The following is a 15443-nucleotide window of genomic DNA, read 5'->3' on the forward strand; positions in this document are numbered from 1 at the left end:
GCCATAGCCAATGAAGATGAATCTCAAATATCAGACCTTTCTTGATGGATGTTTCTTTTGCATTGAGCAGAGGATTCAACTCTTCAATTGTAACTACATCACTTCTAGTTTGTATGGTAGAACAAAATGCATCATATTCTGGTGGAAATGCTTCAAGAGCTAAATAAATAAGCTCTTCCACATCAACACAAACTGTCACTACACGAAGCTTATCACGAATTTCTTTGTTTCTTTGAAAGAAAGTGTTCATGCTCTCTAAACCTTTCTTGAGGCTTATTAGTTCATTCCTTAAGCAGAGAATGTGAGATCGAGAAACAGAAGCAAAACGTTTCTCCAAGATCTTCCAGACTCCTCTACCAGATTTCTAACCTACTATGAGAGCCAAGATTGATAGGGAGAGAGTAAAATTGATGAAAGTGAACAGTGTTTGTTCATGATTCCTCCATTGAGTATACTCTGGATTAGCTTCAATGGTATAATTCCCTGAGCTATCCTTAAAAAGAGGATCTGGAGCTTCAAGATTGTCTTCAATGAAGTTGATCATTGAGTAAGCTTCCAAAATCACCTCAATTTGGTGTCTCCAAACCAAATAGTTGTTGTAATCAAGCTTTACTATCATCATACTTGCCATGTTAGATAGAAGCAGCAACGAAGGATTAACTTCATGAGTAGAAATTGAAGTGTGTGTACTTGTACTTGTGCTTGAACTCAAAGTAGAAGAAGTTGAACTTGCAAAGGACACCATTGATGGCTCTGATACCAAGAAAGAAAACCTTAATTCTAGAGAGAATTGAGAGAATCCAAGGAAAATGAGATTTTGTATTATCACACTATATATATATATATATATATATATATATCTATATCTAGGAAGCACCAACGCAACTAGGAGGGTGCTGCACCGGAGTCCGACGCAGCCCGACGTGAGGTGCGGCCACCAACGCCATTGCCCGCACATCAGTGCTGTGTTTTTTTTTTTTTTTTTTTTTTTTTTTTTTTTTTTTTTTTTTTTTTTTTGGATTCGACTTTGATTCGCGCTGATTTAGCCAAAATTAGGTTGTATCAGCCAGTGGCTGAAACTGACCATATCAGTCAAAATCGACCGAAACGACTGAAAAAGGCCGAAATCGGCCTTGAACCATGCTAAAACAGCCGAAATCGGTTTTGAATGAAACCCAAACATCCTAAATATGTCCTTAATTTTATTCTGAATATTTATTGCTTCTTATGTGTTTTCTTTTTTGTTTTGTGTTTCTTGCCTTCTTTTTTCTTTGTTTTGTGTACCAGGTCATAATAATGTGTTTTTTAAGAATATTTTAATAGTAAAAATATATAGAAAATAAAAATAAAAATAATTTTAATAAATTTTTAATCATCGCAACCCGTTGCACCTGCACCTTACTTTTTAAAAAATTGCCGAGTCTCGCACTTGCACTCGAATCTGGAAATGCACCCATGCTTCATAGATATATATATATATATATATATATATACACACGCCTTGTTATAGCTAATCTATCCTAATTAACCCACGAGATTTCAGCAGGATTAACAAACTATCAAAAGATCCAATCAAGACTATACACGTGGCCATTAACCATAACTAAATCAGCTATTAATGATTTACACTAAGCTACAGGTAGTTTTACAAACATGCTACTAAACTACATGCCGTTTCTGCAGCTCATGAACCTTTGCCTTCTGCTCTGCACCTTGCTCTGCATCTGCTGCCTTTACAAATAGGAGATGGGTTATTGTTTAGGTTTAGTGAGTAAGCATGGGATTGTGAGTTTCCTAGAGTAACATAGCTATAGGTGTTGCAATAACACAGAGTCCTAAGAAAATTGAAAAATAATTGCTTTGATGCATCACAAGCGGAACACGTTCTAAGACCTTCCACGAAGAGGAAAAAAAATGAAATAAGTAATAGAATAACCGAAATAGTTTAATAGAAAAAACGAAACAAAAAGTGACATGATAATTGATAACGTTCAACGTAATTCATTAGCTGTAATAGGAAAAAAGTGAAGGAAACAAAAAATGTTAATAACAAAAATTAAGCTTTTGTGTTTACAGTAAAAATTGATAAAGCAGCCCAGGAAAATTTGATCGCAACAATTACGGTGTTGTCCCCTTTTTTTTTGTGTTTTGTTTAATAATAAACGGTGTTTTTTTTATTTTAAAAATCGTTATTATTTAGTCCAAAGATATATGACAATCATGATTCAAATAGGAAAACCACTTGCCTTAACCATGACTTTTAAAACTCTGTTTTAATTATATAGTATAGTATATGATATAATTTTGTAACAATAAATTTATTATATAAATTTATTTATTTATTTTATTAAAATAAACTAACACTATCAAAGAAATCAGGATGGTATATTAAGTTAACCATTAAAATATATTTTAATAAGTCTTGAAGGCGTCAAGTCCAAGTAATTAATGGCGCCAAACTTGGCATATGCCGAATGCAACACTTATCCCTTAGATAGAGTCTTAGAAGAAGTGTGAACATGTACATGGTTCCAAACAATAGGTTTTGTTCTCCTCGACCGGATGTGGTTGGGTTGAGCACTCAACTCAATTTGACCCATAATGTGAACATGAATTTTTGCCTTAATTAAAAAAAAAAAAAAAAACCTTTATATTTGTTTTCAGATGAGACAAACAAAATTAAAACCCTGTAAAAAGACGAGCTGGAAAAAATGGGAAATAATTGGCTCAACACAATTACAATCGACTCTCCAGCAGGAAAAAAGAAAAAAACAATTACTTTCATGAATCCTTTGTTTTCTTGACAGTTTTATCTCTTATGAGCAAACGGGTCACGGTGCTAATTATAGACCTCATCTTTGTTGGGAATTATGATATTTTCTTACCAGAAAGAAATTAAGTAAAAGTTGGGAAATTCTTAGCTCCTTAGTCCCTTCCTTCAAGGAAAGTTCCAACGTGAGGAAGGATAGCCCCTAGTCCCTTCAAGGAAAGTTCAAAAACTTAAAATGAAATTCCTCTAACATTTTGTGATCCATTTTATGAGGAGAGGGGGACGTAATATAGTTTGCCGTATACAACCATAATTTAGGGATCCACCATTTTTTGTGTTCTTTGGTTGCAATTCCATATTCCACACTCATTTCATTGGCTTGACCAAACTGTGAGAGTGAGACAAAGACTTCACTTATATATAGTCTGTGAATAAACTTGATGCAAGTAAGTTCTCATCTTTTGGAGTGTGATTTCCTTGCCTGTTTTGTTCGTGTTTTCCTTCAGCTTTCTATATCATTGTAGAAGAGTTGCCCAAGGGCCATGGTTTATAAAAGCTCCATTCACTCATTTCCTTGCTTATCCAAGAGTTTGTACTAAACATAAAGTAGTGCTAAATGAGAGGTCTGCCTTATTCAGGAAATATGAGTCTAACACCATCTTACTTCATGTTCTTGAGCTCACTTCCCATTTTCTCACTTCTCTTACTTTTAACTTTTCAACTCAGTTACTCTTTATCTTCTATGCATCCATTGTGTCACGCAGATGAGAGGTCTGCCTTGTTGCAATTCAAGGAAAGCTTTATCATCAACAACTCCACCTGTAGATTTTTTTATGATGATTATCTTCATCCGGTTGCATCATGGACTCTTGAAAATAGCAGTTGTTGCTCGTGGGTCGGGGTTGATTGTGACAAGAAAACTGGTCATGTGATTGGCCTTGAACTCATCAACAGTTGCCTCTATGGTTCCATCAACTCTAGCAGCAGCCTATTCCAACTTGTTCACCTTCAACTACTTGATCTCAGCTACAATAACTTCAACTTCTCTCAAATCCCATCTAGCATAGGCAATCTTTCAAAACTTAAATATCTCAGACTCTCTGATTCCTTCTTTGCTGGTCAAATTCCATTGGAAATTTCACGGTTATCCAAATTGTCTTCCCTTGATCTATCCTGCAACTCTCATCCATCTTCCTGCAGTTTTTGTGGTATGTTTAGTTTTGATCCATCTTCTAAACGGTTGTTAGAACTCAAAAGGCCTCATTTTGAAAGCCTAGTACAAAACTTAACTTTCCTAGAAGAATTGTCCCTCTCTTTGGTAAACATACCTTACCCTGTGCCAAGTTTATTGGCTAATATGTCATCGTTGTCCTCTCTCATGCTCACCAGCTGTGGATTGCTTGGGGAACTTCCGACTAATATTTTCCAGCTACCAAATGCAGAATTTTTACATTTGGTGCAGAATCCAGGTCTTACCGGTAACTTGCCTGACTTTAATCGGACCAGTCACCTTAACTATTTGTATGTTATGGGAACAGGATTGTCTGGTGAGATACCTGCTTCAATCGGAAACCTTGGTTCCTTGGAACAATTGTCTCTCGGTTTCAACAATTTCTCAGGGTTTGTTCCGCCTTCAATAGGTAACCTTTCCAAGCTTACTGTTATGGCGCTTTCAGGTAATTCTTTTAGGGGCAATTTACCTTCTTTTGCTAATTTGAACCATCTTGCTTCCTTGGATCTAGGCTCTAATGGTTTTGCTGGTCCAATCCCATTTAACCTTATGAACCTGACCAGATTAACTTCACTGAACCTTGAATCCAATAAGTTTCAAGGTCCAATTCCAAGCTCAATATCTAGACTCGAGAATCTTATGAATCTTGACCTTTCTTTCAATAATTTGAGTGGTACAATGGAGATAGACTCGTTGCATGTGTTAAAAAATTTAACAATCCTCAGTCTATCATTCAACAAACTATCTTTGCTAGGAAAAATCAATTCCAGTGCTTCTTTTCCAAACTTAATGACGTTGAGTTTGGCTTCATGCAATCTAAGTGAGTTCCCACAATATTTACAAAATCTGGATAGGTTGATGTACGTGGACCTGTCTTATAACAATATCCATGGCCTTGTGCCCCAATGGTTTTTGGAAACAGGTAAAGAAACCCTGCAGAATTTGGACCTCTCTCACAACTTTCTAACAGGCTTTGACCAATCTCCTCTTGTTCTTCCATGGTCTAGTTTGTTAATTCTGAAAATTGATTCAAATAGAATCCAAGGATTACTCCCAGTTCCACCATTGTCTACCGTGTCTTATATAATCTCAAACAACTCAATGACAGGAGAAATCCCACCATTGATTTGCAATCAAACTTTGCTACAAGTTCTTGATTTGTCTAAGAACAACTTAAGTGGCCAAATTCCAGAATGTTTGGGAAACTTGAGTAATTCTCTGTCAATACTGAATTTAGGAAGCAACAACTTTCATGGCATCATTCCTCAAACTTGGACACATGGGAGTAAATTAAGGATGATTAACTTGGGCCAAAACAAGTTGAAGGGGCTGATCCCAAGATCAATGTCAAAGTGTGCAATGTTGGAGATTCTTGATCTCGGACACAACCAAATTACTGATACTTTCCCCTTTTGGTTGGGGACTCTTCCTGAATTGAAGATTCTCATTCTACGATTTAATAAATTCCATGGTGCCATTGAAAGTCCTTACTTCAAGTCTACCTTCCCTAAATTGCGCATCATTGATCTGTCTTATAATGACTTTGTTGGTAATTTGCCTTCTGAATACTTCAATAGCTTCAATTCCATGAAAATTACAGATGCAGAGCAATTGACTTACTTGCAAGCAGACATCAGTTTTAATATGGGGCCAACTAACAAGATGCCTGCTTATTTAAGTTTCCCAATGATGGCGCGTGATTATTATGACTACTCAATAATAGTTAAGAACAAAGGTTTGAGGACAGAATATGCCAAGATCATAGCAGTCTTTGCGCTCTTGGACTTCTCTGGTAACAGATTTGAAGGTGAGATTCCAGAATCCATTGGGACGTTGAAGGGGCTTATTGCACTCGACCTTTCCAACAACTTACTCTCAGGTCACATCCCATCAGCCATGGGAAACCTAACACAACTGGAGTCCTTAGACCTTTCTCTAAACAAACTCTCAGGAAAGATCCCTCAGCAACTAGCACAACTCACTTACCTTTCATTCTTTAATGTGTCTTATAACAACTTCACCGGACCTGTACCGAGAGGGAACCAATTTGATACCTTCCTAAACAATTCATTTGAAGGAAATTTAGGATTATGTGGAAACCAATTATCAAGAAAATGTGAAGGTCCTAAAGCCTTTTTACCACCTCTTTCAGCCTCCACAGATAATCAGGAATCGGGATCTTTAATTGAATTTGATTGGAAAATTGTTGTGATAGGGTATGGAAGCGGTTTTATAATTGGAGTGGTTATTGGACACATTGTGATCACTAGGAAACATGACTGGTTTTTGAAGAATTTTGGAATTAGGCAACCAAAAGCCAGCAAAGGAAAAAAAAAGTAGGGGATACAGAAACTTTGTTTTTTTTTTAAATTTTTTTTGGTATGCCTTATGGATGTTTTGTTTAGTTGTTAGTGCAGTTATTACTGTGTTTTGCTTTGCCATTTGTTTTGGCTTGCTTTGGTTTTATAGTTTTGTTTTCTGGTTGCTGTAGCAGGGAGGTTTCCCTATGCTGGTTTATTTTGGAATTTCCCGTTGTAATATATGTGTTTGTTTCAATGAATAAAAGCTGAATTACCAAAAAAAAAAAAAAAACTAAATTTGTTCATGCAGTTTTTCCTTCATGAATAAGAATTTGTGTCCGCTTGTCACTCATGTCTATTGTACATGTCTGTCATTTATGGTTTTTGAGTGAGGGGAGGGGATGAAATAATATGTAGCACTACATACTAGATGTAAAAAATTATGGTGATTACGATGAATAAAGGCGAGAGGTTTGTGCTTATTTATTTATTAATTATATATTTGCTTGTGGTTTCATATATAAGAGACTCAAGGGATGCAAGGTTGAAATGATGGCTGCCATTTAAATGCATTATAAGAGAAAACTTCAAAGAAGCAGAGGTCAGTGAAGTAGAGCCAAAAAGGTTGTAGCTCATCCCAATGGGTATCACTCTAAACTCATCCTGAAATCGCTCTAAGAGTACCTAACAAGAAACACTCAAAACTTAAATACCAAGCAAGGAAGCAATCCAATGCGCAGAGGAACCCCAAGCAAATATCTCTCTGTGAGCTTACTGATTTAAATGTAGCTACGACATCATTGGTTGAGGAGGCAGGCCTAACCATGCTCAACACCCTATTGAGACTGTCATGGGTTAGATTGAGTCACAGCTATTCGTCATCTTCTAGCTATGGTGGATGGAACAAGAACTATTATTTCTCATTCCATTAGAAGCTGAAGGATTTGGAAGCTGTAACAACAAAGATGCAATTAGAATATCCAACTGAAGACAATACTTAAAAAAAAGAAAAAAAGTCTCACTTAAAATTCAAGTGTTACTTGTTCATTAAAAAAAAAAAAAAAAAAAAAATCCGTTCTCTCTTTCTCCATGGATGCATTAAAAAGTAAAAATCAAGAAAGGCACCAAGAAAAAATATATGTCAGGTCTTGGTTGGTAGCTTTAACTTCCATCTCTTTTTTAATTGGTCGGTACTCAGTAGTAATATAAGCCCATTAACCATATTGTTGACTTCTATGTATGCCATTCAGGCAATATACTTCCCACCTTGCATCCAATAAAATTAGACTAACATTTTTACAAAAGGGGCTTCACTTGGTCGAGGCTCAAGGTTTCAATTTAATCTTGATGAACTTTGGATGTATAAACTTAAAAATTAATGTAAAATTTAACTTTTATTTTTTTGGTATTTATATATATATATATATATATATATATTTTTATTGTACATATTAAAAGGAAGACAAAAACAAATATTATCAAATTTCTTTTTCAAGTTCTGTTCTTTTCACTTTTCTTTCTTTGCTGGATTACTGTGTTATTTAACTTTATATAAATTTTAGTATCTTAATTATCTGTTCTTGTATAATTTATATATTTATTTTTTGTATATGAAATAAAATTTGGATTATACTCGATTGATCCGACCGTCAAAAGACCAAATATGGTCATATGTTTTACAATCCGTTTTGGATGACCTATTTTTCACTAGAACTCAATTTGACCTGAACTCGGCTAGATTGAACCAAAACTGAATCACCACAACCTGTTCGCCTGGTCTAGGTTGGAGAACCATTAGATGAGGATGGCTTGGTTCTCTAGTTTCTCCACGGGTAGAACCCCTGAATTTTTTTTTTTTTAATTTTTTTTTTTTTCATGAAAGACAGTTTCGGTTGGTTGCATGCAATGAAAGGTTCTTACAATTTTGCATATGGTGTAAAAGAGGATAAAGAATGTGACGAGGAACAAGAGCTCACAAATAAACTTGCTGCTATTACGTCCCAAGAACTAGAAGGACATCTTATTCATGATCAAGGCCTTTGTTGACGGTGTGATGTGATATTATCTATCAAAATTCCATTCATGTACTTCCAGATGGTTTCAAGAGCTTGATGTGACCTTATCTTAATGAGAACCTATGGCAAAATTTTATATTCGCAGGAAATTGAGAAGGATTGAGATCATTACTCACGGTTATACAAAGGTATTACACTATATTTCACAGGACATTAAGACAACATCAAGCCCATTTGGCTAAGAGAGTCATAAGACCAGTCCCAAGAAGAAGTGCTACGTTTGCTCCTATTTGAAGCCTTCCATTGTTTTGCATCCTTTCGCTCATAAAATCCGCCGCAAGAAGATCCACAAGCGCCATATAGATTAAGATCCCAGCTGATGCCGAATCAAAAATCCCTTGAACTATTAGAGCAGTTGGGCTGCTCTCACTGTAAACACTAGATATTGCTAGTCCAATTACAATCCCAATTGGGGTTGTAAGGGAGAAGAATAGTGACATAATTGCAACAGCTTTGCTCTTGAATTTTGCCTATAAACGCACAAGTGCATGTTATACAGAATGATTTAATACACCAGCTAATGCAGACATAAACAATGCACAAAACAGATTAACAAGCAACTAAGGTAACTGGGAAGAAAGCTATACAACCTAGCGTACATACTATTCTTAAAGCATATTCACTGGTCACGTGCAAAACTTGTATGAGTTACGGACATACTAATTTTTAGTTGTTTAGTCAGACTAGCTAAAAATTTGAAACTTGTTTTTTAAATAAAAAACCAATTTGAAATTTAGAAAATCATGATAGATATTTTAATGTATTCATTGACTAGATCTGAATTTGTATAAGATAAAATTCAAATTAAATAAAAGAGAGTATATGCTAGCATCATTTAATTTAGTTATCTAAAAAACTAATCATAATTAATCTTAATCTAAACTAATTTAATCATATCATAAAAATATAACACATTCATATAATTATTTATCCAAGACTAATTAGAATAAATTAGACTCATAAAAGTTCTTTGAAAACTTAAACTAAGGCCCTTTCAAAAAAAAAAAAAACTAAGGCATTTTGTTAAACAATTGAAAAATACTTCCTACCAAATATGAGCTGAAAATTTTAACAAACGAACTTATTCAAAATTGGATGAAAGTCAATCAAAAATCAATACAGTCCGAATAAAAATGTGTTTCTTTAAAACGAATAATTAGTATAGATTTTATAATTTTGAAAACAATAAATAGGTAATATATACACGTATGGTGATATTACCTGAGCGATGCATCCACCAAGTCCCATGCCCTCAAAAAACTGATGGAAGGTCAATGCACCTACAAGAGGCTTTATTGTTTCGGGATTCATAGAAGTACCCACAGAAATTCCAATTATGACTGAATGTACCACAATCCCCAACTCCAAAACCTGATATAATCACAAGCTTAATTAAACACTTAGGCTCCGTTTGGATACAGCTGAAAACTGAAAACTGAAAAACACTGTAGCAAAATAATTTTTAAATGTGTGAATAGTACCGTAGGACTCATTTTTAATGAAAAAGTTGCTGAAAAGTAAAATTTGTGGGTCCGTAAACAGTACACGATGTGCTCTGATTAGCTAAAAAAAGTTTGAAAAGTCAAAATTTGCGGTTACTGTTCATTGAACAGTACATGAACAGTAACCACACGTCTGAAAAACGCGTGAAAAAAAAAAAAAAAAAGGAAAAAAATGCAAACGCGCTGATTTTCAATGCAATCCAAACGCAGCTTTAGAGTATATTTGGTAACTGTTTTTTTCCATTATTTTCTGTTTCCAAAAGCAATTTTTTATTTTAAAAACTAAAAAACTTATTTGGCAACCTAAAATGGACAGAAAACAAAAACTGTTTTCAAAACTCAATTTGTGAAGGAAATTGAAAATATGCAAAAGACTATGTTTAGTTTTTAATTTTCAAAAGTCAATGATAACAAACATTTAATTTAATGAATCTATCTCATTTAATGAGTTTGCATTAAAATTCAAATCCTATTAATAACATATTTTAGTATTTTCTATTTTTTCTTCAAAAAACTATTGTTTTAATTTCAACTAACCAAACATGTTTTTTATTTCAAAAATACATGAAAATAATTTTTTATTTATATTCTCAAAAACAAGATTTTGAAAATAGAAAACAAAATTATAAACAAACATAACCTTAATTCTTCCATGATCTCTCTCTTTTTTTTCTTTTCTTTTTTTGAGAAGAAATTCTTCCATGATCTCAAAATCAATATTTCACCATTAGTACCACCACTTCATAGTTTAAAATAATAAACTACATAACTAAATGGGCCACTAATTCAATTTGCATTGTGCAAACAAATCCAAAAACGTTACCATAAAAACACACAAACTACCTGCGTTATGACACGATGCCTCATAAGGTCTGATGTAGCCGAATTGAGAAGCAAAGTAGCTGAACCATGAGAATGACCATGAGTTGTATGTGTATCAACGTGTAAGGGACCCTCCTGTCCTCCTTCCTTCTCCGAATCTCCAATCTCCTGCTGAACCTTGTCCGATTGAGACTTCTTGTAATAAGAAGTCGCAATGCTATCAACCATTAAAGTTCCAATTGCACTCATCATCGCCACGAATCCCGTGAATGGAAAATCCTGCCACGGGCTCTCATTCAGACATGGCGACGTCAAGTTCTCGAAAGCATCGGGAAGTACATGGATGAACCCAGTTGACAATATCACACCGGCAGCAAAAGCCTTGATTAGGAAGAAGATTTCCTTCTCGGGTCGCAAAGCTGGTACTGTCCTTCCAAGTAATGGAATACAAACCCCAAGTGCACTCGCTAGAAGTATGGAAACAAAAGCAGCTATTTTATATTTGAGAGCTTGGGACTTGTCTTCTACTTCATCCTCCTCATCACAAGTGCACTCTCCAAAAACCGAAGATGGGAGTAGGAAGAGAATGCAAAAGAGTGTGATGAGGAGTTGTTGAAGCTTGGCCATTGTAGTGTTTGTTAAAGAAAGGCCAAGGAATTAGAGAGGAGCATGAAAGGGGTACGAGGGAAAGAGAGGTCTTAATATAGTGTGTATTTGTGTGTTAATGTGTAAACTTGAAAGTGAAAAAAAAAAATGACGACCTGTGTTACCCATAATTTGACTGTGATGCTTTGTTTAGTTAGCTTGAATTGTAATGACATTTGGAAAAGAAAATAGGGAAAGCAATGTTGGGAAATAGATTAGATCTAAGATTACGAAAAGAGGGTATCTGGGTTTCATTTTGTTTGTGTTGTGTGTGAATGTATTGATGAGAAATGACAGGGTTAAATTGGTCAATTTGTACATGCAAGATTTGGATACCTTTGATGGCGTTCGTGGAATAAATCAATCTATGCTAATTACATTGCTAATGGTGAAGAAATAATGAGGTCATTCCTCTATGAATTAGGAAGCAAATTTGTAATTTTTGATTATGTGCTTTTTTTAAACTTGAAGGTAATATGAGGAAACCGTATTTGAAGTAGTCACAACTAACAAATACTAAAATTATGGATCTAGGATTCGTTGTTAAAAAAAGAAAAAGAAAAAGGAAACTGGATTACTTGAAAACTTATTCAGAAAGTGTTGAAAGAATGTCGACATTAACAAGACATAGATAGAAAATCAAAGTTTGTTCACATTACTGTGCAATTAATTTGGCTGTATTCACCCAAAAATGGTTTCTCAAGAAAAATATTTCACCCAAAAATGAAAAATGACGCTATTGTGTTTGTGTGTTAACGGCGAAATATTGATAAAATATTAAGTTAGAATAAAATTCTATCTTGGGAAATATATATATATATATATATATATATATATAATAATAACATTTCCTTTAATACTCTTGCCAACCTGCTAATTGGTTGAATTAGGCATAAACTAGCTTTGTCAAAAGATTAGTTTTTTACTCTCTTTTTTCCACAATTTTCCGGCTTAATAAGATTAAGGTAACTTGAAAGGGATATTCCCCACATTTAGAGAACAAGACGTGTATAAGAAGTTCAGTTTTTATTTTTATTTTAGTAAAAATATGAAAATTAGAAACCAACAAAAATAATGAACTCGGTAAAAAATATAGAAAAACATTAATTAGAAATCAATCTATATATATAATAATAGGTGAAACTGAGAGAAACTCAAATTAGAATTCCAAATTAGAGTTCTAATTTTGTTGCAATGTGTCTTAAATTATTTATTCTTAAAGAGTTTTAGAATCAAATGTAGGACCATATCATAAATATTCATCCAAGTGAGTTATTAAATACAAAAACCAAAAAGTCTAGAATAAATGAATCGTAAAAAAAATATATGCTTCAAAATAATTTTTTTAAAAAAATAGACAGTTTACATTTTATATCTAACAATATTCTTACAAAATTTTTAAAAGAATTAACAAAATATAAAAATAACTATCAATAGTATTTAAATTATATATATGGAATTATATTATGTATCTTATTGTATATTTTTAAGTATATTCATGCATATGCATGGGGTTACAAACTAATTATATACAAAAGCAGAGATCTCATGCCGGAGTGCATGAACTCCTGCCATAGTGCACTCTAATATTTTATTTAGCATTTTTAACCTCTTTTCATTAAGTTCTTTTACTGTTATCCAAAAGATTGTATTAACTTTTTTTTTAACTGTTATCTAAAAGATGGGCTGTAATTCAAAATTAAATTAAAATCAAATCAAACCTCATGAAAAGCCCAAATCCACTTATTACCTTACATATTATGACCTAGACCTGACCCTTCCACAATAACTTTTTCCCACATTCTCCAAAATATGGGCTGGCATCATAAAATAGGACACATTTTGAAAGACTCTCTTTACAATCTTTCTGATAAAACTCTTGTTATTAAGTGCTACATCAATATGCACTTTCTTCTTCCTATCGCTGATAGAATTTTTGCATGAAAATGAATTATTTCTACACCATCTTCTTTTATATGATGGAATCTATGATAAATAAATAAATAGTTTATATGATAGAAACAATAATTCCCTCAATTTGTTTTTTTTTTTTTTAATTTCTAATGTAGAAGACTCTTGAAGCCAACAAATTGTATGCCCAAGTTGTCCACTCTCTTTTAAGGAATGTAAAAGATAATGGTACACTTTGATTAGCCAAAATAATTAAATAATTGTGAAATTCATTTAGGCTATATATATTCATAATCTTAATTATGTATATTTATAATAATTTGGGTTCTTTTTATTTTCTTCCTCTTAATGATATGTATATTATAATTGAACATAAGATGCGTGTTTTAGGGCCATAAAGAATAGTTAGAAATTATTTCAAAAAAAAAAAGTATAAAGTTTCCGCACATCGTGCGGGACATCGACTAGTATGATCTAAAAAATAAAAACAATATATATAAAAAGATAAGGGTGGAGATTCTTGAGCAAATATTGGAGTAGATAAGAGTGAGAGGCTTGTTGTTTGAGGTGTTTGATGTTTGTAAAGGGGTATCAGAATTCAAAAAAAGGTTTTTGTTTTAAAAGAAAAGTTTATGTGAGGGAAGAGACAAATAAAAGGAATAAAAAACTTGTCCTCACGAGTCTTCTTTTTTTCTTTTTTCTTTTTCAGAGAATTTCAACCTATAGTGTCCGCTCTTAAAGATAACTTTTTATCATTAAACCAAGACACCAATCTGTTTTTGGTGTAAGCGGAGATCGAACCCCAGATCCCTTATACAACCATTAGAGACTTTATCAGTTGAATTAACTGAAACTCACTTGTCCTCACGAGTCATAATAACAATAATTGTTTGCTTTTTGGGTTATTAGTTAATAATTTTTTATAATATTTTTTACAACAGTTAACTTGACAAATGAAAAGTGAGTTGTTTCTCTTAGTGCGATAGTCACTCCACAAACATAAGTACTTGTGGGGCGTGGGAGGAAAGGGTCAAAATTTAAGTCTCCAGGTGGAAACTTCATACGCATATACACTTAGATTAGGTTAGAATAAAAATTCTATCTACTATAAAAAATTTAAAAAAAAAAAGTGAGTTATTAGTTTAAAATTTTTATTTTTATTTTATAATAGTTAAGTTGACAAATTATTTTATTTATTCTCATCTTGATTTATTACCAACATTGCTTTTTTTTTTTCTTTTTCTTTTTTTGAGAATAACCAACATTACTTTTAACTTATCATTAATAACTTTTCATTTGATATTTTTATTTTTTAATGCCTCTGTAGTTTATGTATTGCAGTATTGTTAATGTTGGCTCTTGATGGATTGTATTTAAAGTTTAAACTTTGTGAGATTCCTGAATTTCTCTTATTCAAAAATAGAGAAAAGAAAAAAAAAAAAACTGAATGATAAAAAAATGTTTAAAAGTGATTTTAAGAAAAAAAATAGATATTATGGTGTTAAAGTTTGTGAAAAATAAACTAACTAATGAAGAAAAAAAAAGTTTTTTTAGCTAAAATTTAATTAAAATTTTGAAGAGCTTAATGTGAATGCTCTTAATTCTAAGAATAATGCTATCATATTTATTCCTTTATTTTAGTAGAATTATCATATTTATTTAACAATATATTAGTATGCACTTACATGTATTATGTGAAAATGATTAATTATGTAATACTAAACCACCTTTAAGTATGTGAGTATAACACTTAAACCTCATGGGAGTTTTGAGTGTGATTAAAAATACCCCTATGATAGTGGGTTTATGTGAAAAGAATATGAGCATGTATCAACACATGAGCAATTCACTGCATGTTTTCACAAATGTTTAACAATTTATAAATATAACAATACCACATAAGTATTCCACTGATCAAAACTTTTAAGGATTTTGTGTTTTTGTGAAAAAACAACATGGGCCGGGGTTTTTATCTGTTTTTTTCCCATATTAATTTTTTTAAAAGTAATTATGGGACAATACATAAAAAATTTTACTGCGTTAACATGTTATGATCAGATTGCGCTAATTCTTTTTTATGAAAGAAATTAATTTTTTTTCTAATTTTCTTTTTCATCCAGTGGCGACTCCAGGAATTTTTTCCAGGGTGTTCCTTAAGAAGCATAATTTTTCTCAGTGGCGGCTCCA

The 15443-nt window shown here is 32.8% G+C and overlaps 2 protein-coding genes across 2 annotated transcripts; one reads left to right on the plus strand and one right to left on the minus strand.

Moving 5' to 3' along the window:
* The first annotated feature begins 3413 nt into the window (after positions 1 to 3413).
* Positions 3414 to 6341, plus strand: LOC126701102 (receptor-like protein 7). The gene has a single exon (XM_050399238.1). The coding sequence runs from the start codon at positions 3414 to 3416 to the stop codon at positions 6339 to 6341; it is 2928 nt and encodes a 975-aa protein (XP_050255195.1).
* Positions 6342 to 8273: 1932 nt separating this feature from the next.
* Positions 8274 to 11353, minus strand: LOC126700283 (zinc transporter 8-like). Its single transcript, XM_050398361.1, has 3 exons — positions 10722 to 11353; positions 9598 to 9747; positions 8274 to 8846 (listed from the first exon to the last, which is right to left on the minus strand). The coding sequence occupies exons 1-3, from the start codon at positions 11325 to 11327 to the stop codon at positions 8541 to 8543; spliced, it is 1062 nt and encodes a 353-aa protein (XP_050254318.1). The 5' UTR covers positions 11328 to 11353; the 3' UTR covers positions 8274 to 8540.
* Between the last annotated feature and the right edge of the window lie 4090 nt (positions 11354 to 15443).

The sequence above is a fragment of the Quercus robur genome, chromosome 9 (genome assembly GCF_932294415.1).
Source record: "Quercus robur chromosome 9, dhQueRobu3.1, whole genome shotgun sequence".
Classification (NCBI taxonomy): Eukaryota; Viridiplantae; Streptophyta; class Magnoliopsida; order Fagales; family Fagaceae; genus Quercus; species Quercus robur.